The 15629-nt window shown below is 49.2% G+C and overlaps 1 protein-coding gene across 2 annotated transcripts in view; it reads right to left on the minus strand.

The window, feature by feature from the left end:
* The window catches only part of HK3 (hexokinase 3), a 418595-nt gene that overhangs the window by 169910 nt on the left and 233056 nt on the right, over positions 1-15629 (minus strand). For both annotated transcript variants that reach the window (XM_069651486.1, XM_069651485.1), the window contains 2 exons: positions 6334-6429; positions 3753-3852 (listed from right to left, as the gene is read on the minus strand). In XM_069651486.1, the coding sequence (XP_069507587.1) occupies positions 3753-3852; positions 6334-6429 (196 nt within the window). The remainder of the gene's footprint in view (positions 1-3752; positions 3853-6333; positions 6430-15629) is intronic.

The raw sequence follows: 15629 nt of genomic DNA on the forward strand, positions 1-15629 counted from the left end.
ACTAAGGGCCTCATTACACAGAAGGCGGTAATCCAGGGTGCTATTAGCACCTTGGTCCATGCCGGTAAAATACTGGCACCGCCTTGGCGGAAAGGGGAATTACCGCCCTATTCCAAGGTTGGCGGGGCGGTAATTCCCCCTTTCTCCATGGCCCTTCCCCATTTCCATTTTTGCCCCATAGGGCATAATGGGAATGGGGAAGGAGCTAATTACAGCACCGCAATTTTGCGGTGCCGTAATTAGCACCAAGATCCCTAGCGGGTTGGTTTTTAATGCCTGCAAAAAGCAGGCGTTAAAGCACCAACCCGCTAAGGGACCTCGTAGTAAGGCGGTAATGGTTAACGGTCACCGTTACCATTAACGGTGACCGTTAACCATTACCGCCTTCCATGTAATGAGGCTCTAAGTCACTAAACTGCCTAAAGACCAGTGTACTCAATAGTCCTTCAACCGTTTAGGTGAGAGGTCCTCCAGAGCTTTGTATATCACAAAACAAAATGCAGGATACACTTTACTGTCTCACCGATGACCTTCTGCAACCTCCAAGTTCAGTTGGTCAGCGACAACATGTAGCACTTCGCGTCTTGGCCTTTACTGTCTAAGTGAATGAAAAGACCATGCCCATGGCCAATCATTCCCTGGGGTAAAAAGTAACTTACAACAACATTCCGTGCGGCACCACCTCACCATCCACGTGTGCAGGGTCCATCAAAACACAAACATGTTGTGCAGTCTTGCTTTGGGTTGCTAATATTGCATCCTGACGAAAGATGTCAGCAGCGCTTGTCCCACTTCCCGATGACTTTGCCATGCACCGATCAAACTTGCTGAGTAGAACACACTGTGGTGGGCCCAATGAACACAGGACACTGGATTGGATCAGAGGTGTTTATTCTACCACCTTGCATGAACAAAGGCGAGAGCAGGTGCTCAGAGTTCATGGAGTAGTACTCACAGTTCAGTCCTGTTGCAGCGGTGCAGTTGGCTTCACTGCACTGATAATACAGTGGATGGTATTTACATCGTCTGCCTGCTAGAGCTCCCACGAGGCTTGCTTCCAGCCATGGAATTACGCTCTGCAGGCACAGGGATCTGCTTGTGGTGCAGACTTTAGTTCTGGAGCGGATTCCCCTCTTAAAGCAGGAGCGCTGTGGCCGGATCGTCCTCCTGGTGCCTCGCTCCGACTCTGCGAGGTTTCCGGCCAGTTGCGCGCTTACCGCGCGTAGTCTCGCAAGATCTCAGCTCCGCGAGATCTGCGTGATAAGTCATCCCACAACCTCCTGGGAAATGCAATCCCTGATGAAATCCCTGATGAAATGGAAAAGCCCCACAGCCTAAAGAGTGGGTAGGCATTTACACTGTCAGTGTCGCACTGGGGAACCAAGAGTACCACAAACACTAGAGGAAAGTGTGTGGTAATGGCTCAATAAGAAGCAATGCTAACTTAGGAGTAACCACCTCCTACAGGCCTGTGGTGAGCCATCCCCGCTCAGCGTAGCTAGAACCTTACAGTGGTCCTCACCCATGGCTCGCTCAGCTGTGCCGTGGTTACCCTGGTTAAGCTTAACGCTTAGTGTGACTTTCCTCCCTTAGTGCAACTTACTAATTGCAGGCACTGCTCCTCGCTATGTTTGTGATCTAGTAATGTTGTGCAGCACACGCTTCGGGGAAAATCCTACAATTCTGCCGGCTAAACTTCTTGGGCACACCCAGAGGGTTCACTCCACTTGGCGTGCTCAGCCAGGCAGTCAGGATACCTCAAGTCAGTGCAACCCACCTCTGGGATGCTTACCCAGGCACACACAGGTTCTCTGGTCACTGCAATATGGCTCTGGGATGGGGTAGTTGCATTGGGGGCATGGGGGGCAGTGGTCCAGCTTGCTCAATGGCTGCCCCCCCTCACCAGTGCTCTCACACAGATACTGATAAACTCATTGCCAATGTATCCTAAATAAAACAGACCAGGACCACTAGCACCCCCATCCCAGGGATAGCTAACTGGGGTGGGACAGGCACATAACATGCACACAGGGAACATTCTAACCACTGGCATAACTCTCATGCAGGACACAGGCAGGGGACACATAAACTCAGATCACAACAGCAAAAGCCACAAATCACAGCAGACGTTTTGGGATCATAAACAAACCAACAATATCTGTGCCTTGATCCAAGCTGCCCACCTGCACGTCAGTTTTCAGCGCAAACCCCAATGCCGAGCAGTTTTGACATGTAAACCCAAAACCCAGGGCTAGATATCTATTCCTAATGCCTGCAAACCTGCTAGTTACCACCAGTAGCCACCCCTCAACCAACCATCCACCCCCCAATGCAAGCAACCCCCAAGATGATCTCAGAGCGAGGCATGAACACATTCCAGCCTCTGCTTCATCACCAGGTGACCTGTTTCAAGCGCTGGATGTTGCCCCTTTGGTGTAAGCAGCCTCTTGATTATGGTGGAATGAAGGTGCGCTGTCAGATCTTTCTCATAAGGGAAATCTTGTGGTAGCGCTAAGAAGCATCTCTTAAAGCGCCAGGTCTGCCATTCTTATTACTGAGGGCCCCAAATTCAGCACCAAGGATAATATCGTTGCTAGCGCCCCCTGGAGGTGAACAAACCCTGACAGAACCATTCCTAGAACTAGCACAGGGTTTTCAACCTTTTGCCCTCCAGATGCTTTGCACTAAAACTCCCATCTGCCGTGGCCCAGAGAGTGAATGGTGAAGGCGCATGGGAGTCATAGTCCAAAACATCAGAAGAGTCACTCGTTGAAGAGCCATGTACTAGGGTAAAAAGGCCATGGAGGTGGTCTGGCACCTTCCAAAAGTGAGCTCAATTTACTGGCTACCTAATGACTTTGACTGGTGGGGGCCTGGCCTCATGCATCTGTGGGTACAGGGGATTGCTGAAGCCGGGTTCTGAAACCTCAGGCTCTAGAAATGCCTCAAGAGAGTTTCCCCAGCTGTCTTTCTCCTCATCCTCCTCTCAGGAAGACCCCAGGTTCCCAGAGATCCTAGCACCCAGGATCAGTAGAAAGGCAGCCAGCATGTGTCGATAGTGGGGCTGTATCCCAGAACTTGCTGATCTTCTACAAAGAACACAGGGAGTGCAGGTGTGGATGGGTGCCATGCTGGGCATGGGCAGATGGGCGGGCTTGTGTATGATGGTGTTCGGTTGTATTCGGAAGGTGCGTCGGAAAGCTCACACTCACAAGAGCTGGATAATGTGGTCATACATAGACATGTCGCAAAAGGGCCTATAATGATGTGGGTGATTGCCAGGAAGGTCCTACTGAAAGGCATCCAGAAGCACCTGCTGGTCAGGGAATGTCCCCATGGGATAGTCCACAGTCTTGATAGCATGATATTGACATTGATATTTCATTTCTATCGCGCTCGTACACAAGTGTTTCAGAGCGCGACAAGGCAAGGGAGGGGAACAGGGGAGAACAAAACAGCGATCTTACTAGGCCCAGAGACATTGAGAACGCGCAAGTGCATGGGAGAGGGGGGAGGGGAAAAGTGCATGGAAGGGGGAGAAGTGGAAAGTGCGAAGCAGAGGAGAAACAGATAAATAAGAATAAATAAATGATAAAGGCAACAAACAGTGGTAATGAAGCACTTCGGCTTCTGAGATTCCCCTCCACTCACTCCCACTCCCTTCCACTTCCTTCCACTCTTCACCAGCGCAGGCACAGAAGCAGTTCCCCCACCCAGGATCCAGGCACCAAAAAGTGTGAAAGGCTACTCACCCACAATGAGTCCAACTTCGCAGCTGTGGTCACTGTACCCGCAGCTCATCATGGTGCCCACAGTGTCGTTCACGACGGCGATTACATTAATGTCATAATCCTGAAGGGGAGCAGAAGAGATCAGTGGGTCCAATGAGGCAAGAGATGGCGGAAGGCCCATGTAAGGTGGGCCCATAGACAGCTGGTGCTGGGAGAGGGATGGAGCAGTGCTAGGAAGTTGGGCATGGAGAAGAACGATAGGTAATGGGAGAACAACGCAGGGTGCACTTGAGACAATTCTTGGTGTACATTCGATGGTGCAGGAGGCAAAATCCTAATGACACTGCTTACCTGACGCACGAGAGGTGGACGGGGCACTCACTATGCTACATGGCCTGGCTGATGGTGGGCACTGTGTATCTAGACTGTATGGGTGCCTGCTCTCAGGCCTGTATAAGGGGTATCTCAAGGTGAAAGTTCGGTGGGAGGAAGATTTTGGTAATAGTATTGAGGAAGCAAAGTGAGAGAACGCGGTACTATATGTACAGCGAGTGTCTAGGAATGTTCGACACAAGCGTATCCGCCTGTATATCCTTTGAAGAACTTCCATGACCCCTTGTGGGATATCTAGCTTCTCCCAGCCGACATCCCCGCGCTGCCCCAGAGGCCTAGATGATGCGGCTGATTTGATGGATATGGTTCACTCCTGCCCGGTGGCGCGACAGTTCTGGAACGCTATCCGGCTGAAAATTGAGGCTGTGGGAATCACCAGGTTTACGTGGTCACATGAAGCGTGTTGACTGGGTATGTAACCCCGCCTAAAAGCTACTAAACATGTGATTAAATTGGTTGACATAGCCTGAATATTGCCGAAGCGCAGGATTGCCATGACATGGATCATGGTGGGTTGATCTTACACTTGGTCTATGGCTGAAACTAAACTACGGCAAAGGAATGCACATAGGGGTGCACAGGAGGTTAAGGGCGATATCTTGGCCTGGAACTCGCACATACAATCACTGTCCTTTCCCTCTGGTGATACGCCACCTTGAATGCCTAGGCAGTTGTGTTTTGAAATGTTTCAGTGCCGTCGCTATCAGGAACTGGGACCTCCGGCACATATGTGGCCGGGGCGGATATGCACATGCCGAAATCAGGTACTCATTGGCTTTATGCCTTAATACGAAGGTTTCCTGTCATTGAGGTCAGGATATGTGGGCATTGCATCTGTGGCAATGGATAATGGCAAGCTGTTATTATGTACATATTTTTTGCATGGGATGTGATGGGGTCATGGGTGTTTGGCAACGGATAGGTGTCATTTCTGCCATGGTATTGTTTCATTTAAAATGCCAATGAAAAGGTATTGGTAGAACAGCAAGCGAGAGATACAAAGACGACTTAATGGAAGAAGGTAATTAAGAGGCGGTGCAAGTGGGGAGGGAGTGAGTATATGAACGAGAGATAAAGAGATCAAGAGACAAAGGCGTCAGGAGAGGGAGAAGTCAGAGAGGCAGGTGTGTCGAAGAAAAGAGAGAGAATGAAAAGAGAGTAAAAGGGATGACATGAAAGGAGGTCACGTGGAGAAAGACTTAGAGACTGACACGTAGATGAGAGCTGAGAGATGAAGAAAGAAAGAGAGAAGCATAGGAGAGAGAAGAAATACAAGTCCTGGAGAGAAGGAGGAGGCAGGGGAAACAAAGAAAAGAGACAACGAAAGGGGAGCTGGCACAAAAAAAGGACGTGCTGAGACAGAGAGTGACAGAAGGGGAGAGAGAGGGAGGGAGAGAGAGAGGGGGTAGGGGGAGAGAGGGGGAGGGAGGGAGAGGGAGGGAGAGAAAGAGAGGGAGGGGAACAGAGAGGAAGTGAGGGAGGGAGGGAGGGAGGGGGAGAGAGAGGGAGGGAGAGAGGAATTGCTACACATGTTTAAGTGGCAGGGTTGAAATATTTGTATGTAGACTCATTTGGGATTCGAGAAAATACAAAAATATATTTTCTTGAGAAGTAGAATTGTGGAATTGTAGTCAATTAAATATGGGGAATTCGAGAAGTTCTTAGTGCTGAATTTGTTAGTGCAACTGGGAGAAGGTATAGGTGAGTATTTGTACACGGTGAAGGGTTGTGACAGATTGTGAAGCACAAGAATGTGTACAATGGTGGACAAAAATACGCACAGGTGCAGTAGAAAGCACCTCCGAGGGGTTCCTCCCTCCAGTGGCTGCAAAACAGCCCATGCATAACTTCCAATGTGGCCCGATCCAGCCTCGTGCAGGTTCTAAGGAAAATGACCCCACGTGGAGCCCTCACCCTCTCAATCACCATGCCGCCACAAGCCGCCACAAGCCAGCATGGAGCATGCAGACTAATCAAATGCCACACACTAACCCATGATGGTGAACCAAGTCAATAGAATGGCTTCACGCACACACACACACACACCCCATGCTGACTTGTGACCTTCAGAGGTACTGACTTTGACACACCAACCCATCATCAGGCACTCTTACCATCACCCTGACCCCAAGCAATCTCCTTCCTCAGGTCCAAGCAATCTCCTTCCTCAGGTCCAGCTAGGCCTGATCTAGCCAATCACGCAGCTTACCCCTCGCCGGTGTATGGCGTCCCGTAGCAACTTCACCACGTCCTCTCCTTCCACCCCTGAGACCTGGAAGCCTTTGGTCCATGAAATCAGCACACTCTGTAGAGAAAGAGAGATGACAGGTCAACAGGACACGACATCAGCAAGGTGCCTGGTCACCGGGACCTCTGGTTGACAGAACACATGGTCAGCAGGAAACCTCGTTAGCAGGCAACGTGATCAACAAGAAGCACTGTCAGCAGGGCCCCTGGTCACCATGACATGCTGTTGACAGGGCACCTGAACACCAGGACCGGTGGATAGCAGGACACACTCAGCAGGACATAAGGTTAGTAGGGTAAGCAGCCAGACCATGCAGAGTGTCCTCCGCTTAAAAGCCATCGCGCTCTGATTACTTCAATAGTAGCACCGGATGTGTCCTGCTATCATGGACGACAGGGACGCGCGTATGTACGCAAGGTTTCCACCCATAGAAGTTACCTGCTTAAGCAGGAAGGAGGGTCCCTAATGGCCTGTAGACATATCCAATCTTCCCATCCCCCTACCTGACCCCACCCAATCTGTAGGTCTGCTCCTTTGCTTCCACTACCCATCTAGCATGGTTCCTTCACAGCCCCATTTACACCCTGGCGCATTTGTCTCACTGTCTGTCCATGGAACTCTTTGCCCACTTCTGGATGCCAGGGAATGGAGGCCTGGTTTTGAAAGAAATTGTGAGCAATAATTCAGGTCTGCCCTGTGTTACCTGCAGTAACAACACCTGGGCGAATTTGTGGGGGTAATAGACATGACATGGCACAAAGTAAGTGCACAACTGTTTGGTGAAACCTATACAAAATGGTTCACACCAATAATAGTAGGCGAAACAAAGAGAAAACATTAAACACCAAGGTACATAAATACACGTTACCCAGAGAAGAGACCTTCGAGCACCAAATTCTCATTGACTGGTGCAACAACATTCCTATCATAAGAACAGAACTGTGTGGAACTCCAAGAAGGGACCAGCTCTGGAATAACCTACTCGATTCTCGGAAACTCCAAGCCGTTCCTCTGAGGCCCAGGGAGGATCTGAAGGCTTTTCTATTCAGTGCACTCCTTTGGGTATCTGACACGCAACTTATATGCTGCTGTGAAAGGCGCCCCATAGTGTGTCTGCATTACCTATATTTCGCTAAAATTCCACCTGTGTTTCACCCCCTTAAAGTGGGGCACTCCAGCATTGCTCCAGAGCTAATGCATAAAGAAGCGGGACACAAGGATTTAGAGGGACTAATGGCCCGATTCATGGACTAACTTTCACGGAAAATAGGGTAATTGCGTGCCGTTCCGTGCCCAAATACCTGTCCATCGATTCATGGAATCGAATACTTGGTACTTTTCCTGGACTTGTGTGGAGTTCGCACAGGCTTGGCACGTCTCTGCAAGCCGTCAAGGCCGTTGCATGAGACTCCAGGCAGAGCATGGGCGAGGCTTGCGCAGAGGGCTGGGAAGGGGGTGGGACACCAAAAATGGGGAAGTCTTGCTCAAAAAAGGATGTTCCGAGGGATGGCCCGCAGGCAGTCCCTCGTACGCCCACAATTGTGTGGCACGAGTTGTATTCATGGATTCAATCATGCAACCTCTCGGCTGGGAAATGGCCACGCAAGTCCTTCATACCATCCGCCACCCGAAGGCAGGCGTAAGTACACTTGCACGTAGGATTTGCAGCATGGAGGTGGGGTTGCATGTGAGTTTCCAGGTTGCGTGTACTCAGTTGGAGACACGATGTAAGTTAGGGGTGCGCATACGCAGTTTAGCGGCATGCAGTAATGGTTCACAAGGGTTTGCACGCAGATATCCCGAGTAATTAGTGAGTTACGATTTTGTATACGATTGTCGGGGGTACCGGATACAGATACGGGGGACACTGTGCAAGCCCCCTGAGATGCAGGCCTGCTTGAGGGTGACTCCATGCACTGTCTTGAAGGTGCATGTATTCGTGCCCAGGGGAGCGCATACAGGTTGCTGACCTGGCTGTTCATACTTTGCCTGTTGGTGTGCCGGGGCATTCCGGCTGCGATTTGCAGATACGGTTGCTTTGCACAAACAATTCCATGAATACGCAGGGCGTGCATTTTTTATTCTGTGCGCAGGCTTGCTCAGTGTCCTTCTCGGCTTGCGGCCCTTGAGGGATTTCTGTGCACATTTCATTAATCAGGCCCTTCTTTCAGATACAAGTGTCTCCCTAGTTATTAGGGGGCAAGGCACGCTCCCTCAAGCACTCAATAATTTCCCGTATTCACTTGACTTCAGTGTACCATTAAAAATATCACACTCAAAATTCTTCAAAATAGGTACAAAGACTACCTCATTAGTTTGGGCTATTAGGTGGTGCTTGTACTACTTATATGCCGAAACTATTGCATTAGAGTACAGATAGGGAGAAATGTCACGTGAGGAAGGTCACAAAGCTTGAAGGTGTTGTTTGGTAATTTGAGCGCCCGTTGACTGCCCATGGCCATGCTAATCCCTGTGGCCATTCCCACCCAGTTCCTGCCTCTCCCTGGCCAAAACACCTCCTCATGGGAACTCTATGAGCTCACTCGAACCAAGCCTCACCATCAAACTTTGCACTCAAAGTGCCCTCCAGTGGTTTAACAAAGCAGTCTTCTGAGAGTTAATGACATAATTGGAGTTCTAAACTGGCTACTGATGTAATAACAAATGTTGAACCATGTCTGCAGTCAGCCACTCACTTCATAAGCACTATGTGTAACCTTCACTGAAGTCCTCGCAACAACAAGCACTTGCAAAGCCAACAGTTTTGATATGCAACATTTGCCAGTGCTGGCTATTAGATGCCCAGGTACTCGCCGCATTTTGCACCTGCTACCATCAATGACCAGTTAATACCACTACAGCAGTGTCTGGCAAGTGCCTTTCCCATGCCTTCACAAAAGCCCAAACTGTTGGCATTGACAATGCTTGTTTTTAATATTAGCAGAGCCTTTAAAAAGATTAAAGTTACATTCCCTGTCTGTAACCAAAAGTATTAATGAAACCTTGAGCCCCAAGATGAAGTGGCCTCTTTTATTAAATTTACAGCTGCATAATTGACCCTCAGGTACCACTGACACAGGACTCATTGCATATGTTATCCCTTTGCAGGTGAGTAGTGGAGGAAGTGTGAGGAATTCGACCATGGGCATGGTGGGTGTGCGCTCGCCTGTGCTTTTTTGAAATATTAAATTAAATTGAATGACGGTAGATCAACCTCCAGAAAATGTGTGGTGCTAATTCGCACACATTTTCCCGTATGCTCACCGCACGACATACACATAGAGCTGTGTTCTCTGGGATGACGCAACCTACAGGAGCCATCCCCCTGCCATATTTAGTTGGAAAATGACAGCCATGAGTACATCAAAGCATCTCAGAAGGGGAAAGGCAAAACCTTCCTCCTGCCAAGGCAGCCTAATTAACTAACAAAGGCTCCATGGATCCACCTTTTCTTTTGTTAGCTGCTGGTGGCAGCGTTGCATACTAATCAGTGTTAATTCAAACAGGCCCACGGGAGGCGTGGTCGCAGGACTTACAAAGGACAGGAAAACCCCAACAACCTTTGATATACACTGTGTCAACCTCAAGCCAGTTCCCGCCTCTAAGTATCAAGGGCAGTGACCTGTCATGTCTGGAACTATGTAATTACAGTAGTCACACCCGCAGGGGGACCCCATTCAGAAGGTAGAAGTATGTGCTTTGGCAGAGACCAAAAGTCTGGTCCCACTGCAGCTTCAAGGGAGACCTGCTGCTTTAATCAGAAACCACAGATAGCTCAGTTAACTAGAGAGACCCTTTGATCCACAACAGACAGGAAGATGGGTGGGACATAGTATTACATGGTTTAACCCCTTTAACTTTTCTGTTGCAAAGCACTCCGGCTAAGACCTCATGCATACATGAGATTGTTGGTGGGGACCCAGGATTGGTTCATTAAGATAGGCTTATCCTACACCAATCACTGGGGCCCATTTGTCTTGAAAAGAGAGTCTAGCCCCTCTTTCAGGGAGATCATCTGAAGACTTTGCAAGGAGTACCAAGAAGAACTCATTTGGACCCTGACTGAAGGTACAGTCTGCTTTACAGCTTCCGCCAGTGAAGGAAGGCCAGGATCTCCAAGCCAAGAGGGAAGCAAGAACCCTCCCCTAAACATCTCCCATGGAACAGGCGGAGATACTGAATCCAGAGGACCCCCCAGCAGATCCAGAACCGTTACCCGGCCAGCACACTGCATGCCCTGCTGGGCTGTGCAGCAAGCTTCCTGTGTGGGAAGTGCCCGAGAGTCTCTGAACCAAACCAAGGACAAGGCTGTTGCCTGCAACGCTCGCCTCAGCTTTGGGCCGTCCGCCTTAATGATGACACAAGCCCAGTGAAGAAGCTAGGAGGAGTGCATCGACCAGCATCAACCAACGCCCGCCTTAATGGACATTTTCAAGCCATTCGAGCCCCTCGAGGTGCAACTAACTGCACCACTGACTGTTGTCACGCCACAGTCACTCACGCTGTCCGAGACGCCTCGACCAGTGCTTCAGACCCACCAACCAGCACTGAGACAATGACTCCTGACCCCAAGCCACTGTGTAGGCCAGCCTGCAGCCGTTCCTCTAGCCTCACTCGTCGAACTGTCTGCTGCCTGATACCCGCAGCTGTCTCCCATCTTGAACTATGTCACGGGAGCTGCAAAGCACCCTGAAATCGACTCGACCCTGTCACGCACCAAGGACCTCTACAAGCACAGGGTACATTTTGGTTCTGTCCCCCTGGCCCTTCTCCGAAGGCCCCTAGTGACATTTTACATCCCATTGCTTCCTTTTTTGCTGAAGCCAAGTATCCTTGGACTATTGTTATTAATTACTTTACTGACTACCCTCCTGTCAGTATCCAGAGTGCATCGCTTTTCCTTCTTTGAAACTGTCTGTCCTCTGCATGCCTATACAGGGTGGATTGTATTTTGTAGTGTGCCAGAACTGCCTGTTGTGATAATAGTAAAGTAGATATGCTTATACAACCTTGACTGTACAGTCCCTTTTATCATCTGGTAATAATTGTATTTTCGCTGTGTTGCAACTAATCAACAATCCACAATCTTGCAGAGATAAGCCTGCCGTTCTGTCCATGTTAGCAAAATTGGACAAGGAGGTTTATAATTTGCTTGTGTTTCCAATCTGTTGGGATCCCTTCTGGTGTACTAGAGGTGTGGAGCTGGTTGATGTTTTAGAAACCGATATTCACCCCTGAACCACTTGTGCCCCGGAAGTTGATTCGTCACTTGAAGCCATCAAGGTAAACGGTTGTGGTAAAACTCCTTTCCCCGCAGAACTCTTGGGCTACTTTCCTGCCCTGGCAAAGGCAGGATCATGAAGTAGCTGTGCTGGAACTCTGGGCAGGCAATCCAATGTCGGGAGGGTCACATTCCTGCACATCTTATTCTCCAGTCGAATTCTCCTAGGAGCCTGCGATTGGTTAATGCTGTATCCTTATAATCCAATCATTAGTGAGGGTTGCGCTGCCGGTTAGGAGTGCATGCTAGCTCAAAGTATGGCTCCCCAGTGCCGCAATCCCAGCGGAAGGCGAGAATTCAACAGGTTTCTGAGCAGAGGATGGGTCATACATGATGTACAAACGGCGTGTCATGCCCTACTCCATCTTTTGGGCTTGGGTAGGGGATTAATTCTCTAAATCTACAACCAGATCACCTGATCATTTTAAAGTTCTTGTGCACTGCTTCTGTGCTCTAGTGTGTTTTTCCTTCCATATCTCGTAAAACCCTGTTTTTCCTGCATCACCTTAACAACCCATTAGATGTATATGCCAGCATCCCTTCTTATCACGTATGGTTACACGCTCAAAGTCCTCATTGCGCAGCTAAACCGTGTGTACTGTTTTGGTAGAGCCGAGGGATTTTCAGTGTGGTGGAGTAGCCAGCCTATCCCAACTTCTCACCCTAATAATGAAACATTTGTAAGGGGCTTTGCTGTGTCTTTGGGGGCGGGGCAACTATAGATACTGATGGGGCTTGCTATTCTTCCCTGCTCTGAGAAGACCCACAGAGGCTGCTTTGACCAGAAGAAGTCTTCCCACAGCAACAACCCCTTGTCCAACAACAGACCACCCATCCAGGGTGGCTGCCTTCTGGGAAGATAGCTCAGGAGCAATGTGCTCGCCTTGGAAGCAACACAGAGCAACACCGGTTAGATGCCCGGTTCCACGCTTAGAAATCTGTGGGTATTAAGCGTGTTATAAATAACCAATTACAATTACAATCACAAGCTGTGCTATGGCCTACATCATCAGGCCTGTCTGCCAGACTGACCTTGTGTTTCCAACATATACACATTTTAGGGATATTCAGGCCAAACATTTGAAAGGAAATAGTGCCTATTAAGTAGGAGCTCTTCGTCAAGTCCACCTATTTCCCCGTAGGAGGCAACCTAAGGATTCCTGCTGCATTCCCAGAGAGGCCGAGCACCCGTTTCCAATCCAGTAATGTAATGTAATACAATGTAAAGTGGTCTTATATAGCACCACGTCCGCCATTTTAGTCTCCTCTTGGTGCATGGTTCTGGAAGAAAGGCACTGGTAAAGTTTAATGTTAATGTTAATGTTAAAGGATATTTGTACCACGCACTATCACCACCGGAGTGGTCCCCTGGCAGAAGAAGGGGGAGAGGCAGGTGCACATTCTGAAATGGTTATGTGTGCACATCAGAAGAACCCATGCTTCTGTGTGTGTTGATAGCTGTGCTGGACTCTTGGGTTGTGTCTATCCAGGCAGGGGCACCAGTTGTTAGTATCCTGCTAGAGAGCATGTGGGTCAGGCAGTTTTGGGGTGTGTGTGTGTGGTGAAACGATAGACACTGCACAGAAATATGCAGCTCTGCACAGACTCTCCGGAGTGTGAGCTGGTGTGGGGTACTAAAAGGGGTTCGGCTGCAGTGGGAGTCGAGAGTGGGAGAGGGAGAGAGGGGGTTGGTGTGTGTGTGTGTGTGTGTGTGTGTGTGTAGTGTAATGTGTGAAGACACCGTTTGAGCAGGTTAGTGGTCCTGTACTGAGGATATTTATCATGCCGAGGTTGTCTTAGCTGTCATTATTCTTTTCATATGGTGTTAATGGGGAGGGTAGTTCGTGGGGAGGGTAGTTCGCCTGTTTTATATTTCTGCTTAGCCGAGCCTAGTCCTGTGATTCAGGAAAGATCTTGGTGTTAAGTGTCCGTTATGGAGGTCGCATATGTAAGCCCAAAGGCCCAAACCAATTGCGTCCAGCTGCTAAAGTTGGACTATTTGCGCCATTTGTTTTATTTTGACCTGTTAAGTGGACAGGTTTTCCAGGATTTCCTGGAAGTCACGTGGTCATTCAAAGGGCAGAGCTGCTGGATCTAGCGTTCCATCAGTTGCTTGCTAGGACTGGGAAGGAGGCGCCTTACCATCTCTCACCCTGGCATTATTAACCAGTTCCACAGGCTAAACCAGGGTATAACGACCCAGGCAGCCCAAGTTCACGGCCCAAGGGAAGTGACAGTGTTTAACGAGGGTTCTGGGACGTTAACCTCTGCCCCGGTGTGGCCCGTGGAATAGGTTAAGAACATCATTCGCACCCCGTGTTACCAAAGCAGCAACCTGGGGTGCTAAAAAAAAAGAACTTTTTTTAATTAATTGACCGGGACGCCACGCACGTCAAGTTCAATGAATGAAAATACTTTGCAAAGATGGCCGCCATGGATGTAGAAGGTGGGGCTCCATGAGGAGCCCCTCTTCCGTTAGTATGGTGGCCAGAAAAACGAGAAGCAGTGAAGCTGCTGTGGCGGCAGTCGGCACCACCGGCACAATCGGGTCAGTGGGGTTGTGGAGGACGGTTGGGATTATTGAAAACAAAAGGGAACGGGTGGGTGGCTAGAAGATGGCAGAGTGAGGCGGGGAGGCACTGTGGGTTCCGTGGAACGCGGGCTGAGGTCCTAGGTTTCAGCCCACGATCCAGGGAACCTGATTGGGTGTGCCCCACCCCGGTTGCTAATCAAATATGTACTATTAATTACTGGATGTTTACATGGCAGAGAATTACCACCAGGCACCAGAGCATGGTTTATGAGTCTCAGAGTGGAGCTGTCTTTCCCAAGATTATTATACATAGTCATCGTTGCTTATACAATTTAAAAGCATGACAGCACTTTTCTGATCGGGACACTCTGGAGAAAGAGGCTTCATGGATCCGTGATCACCAGCGCCATCACCTGGTGACGTCTTCCGAGGCAATCCCATCGTACATCCACTGTCATAACATACATGCGTTCTTGTCTGATACCATGACACAAATTCATGAAGACACATTACATTAAATCCAAAATGCCTCATCACTAATGAACGGCACCTGGGCCTGATTGATTTAGGGTTTGGAGGGTTTAACCCCTGCCAGTTTCCCACTGGCGGAAATGATCCTAGACATTTGGGGCCCGATTCATGGAATATTTTGTTGCACGGTTCAAAGTGTGCAAAAAGTGACGTTGCACTGGCAAAAAGTGACTTTGCGCTGCCGACACAAACCTTGATTCACGGAACCGTGCAAAGTGCATTTTTGCTGTGCAAAGTCAGTGCATAGTCATTTTTGCAGTACAAAATGACTTTGCACGGACTTTACACTGCAAACGGTGCACGGTTCCGTGAATCAAGGTTTGTGTTGGCAGTGCAAAGTCAATTTTCAGCATCACAAAGTAAACTTGAACCTGCAAAAAAAATCCATGAATCGGGCCATTGGTCTATTCGGAAATGACTTCGTTTGAACTGCACCGGCTTGCACCGGGCATCTGCCAGCTAAAAGATGACAGAAAATCCGCTGGACTCTGTGCCCGCCAATGAGGACTGCAGATGCTCTGCCAACAGAGTCCAGGTGTAAATCTAGTACAGACTCAAAACAGAGCAATCCACCACTCTCTAAATCAATGGCCCAAAGTTCCTTTATGTGTAATGTAATTTGTCATTTGTATAGCGCCTTTTTCCATTGGTATGGTCTCAAAGCGCTGTAGGTGAATGACCTCAGGGGAGCAAAGTCCAATGTGTGGGAAAATTCATCAGAGGAGTTTAGAATGTATGTGTGCATTTGAGCCAATGCAAAGGTGGGTAGCAGTCGCAAAGTCCGTACTAGCTACCCATGTCGAGCTGGACTGTGGATGGGTTCTTTGAGCTCGTCTAGAGAGCATACCAGTGCAGGAGACAATACTCCCATCTCTTAATATGAACTAACTGCCTGCATCTTAACCTGGGATC

This window comes from Ambystoma mexicanum, chromosome 3p, assembly GCF_040938575.1.
Source record: "Ambystoma mexicanum isolate Mex_15411 chromosome 3p, UKY_AmexF1_1, whole genome shotgun sequence".
Classification (NCBI taxonomy): domain Eukaryota; kingdom Metazoa; phylum Chordata; class Amphibia; order Caudata; family Ambystomatidae; genus Ambystoma; species Ambystoma mexicanum.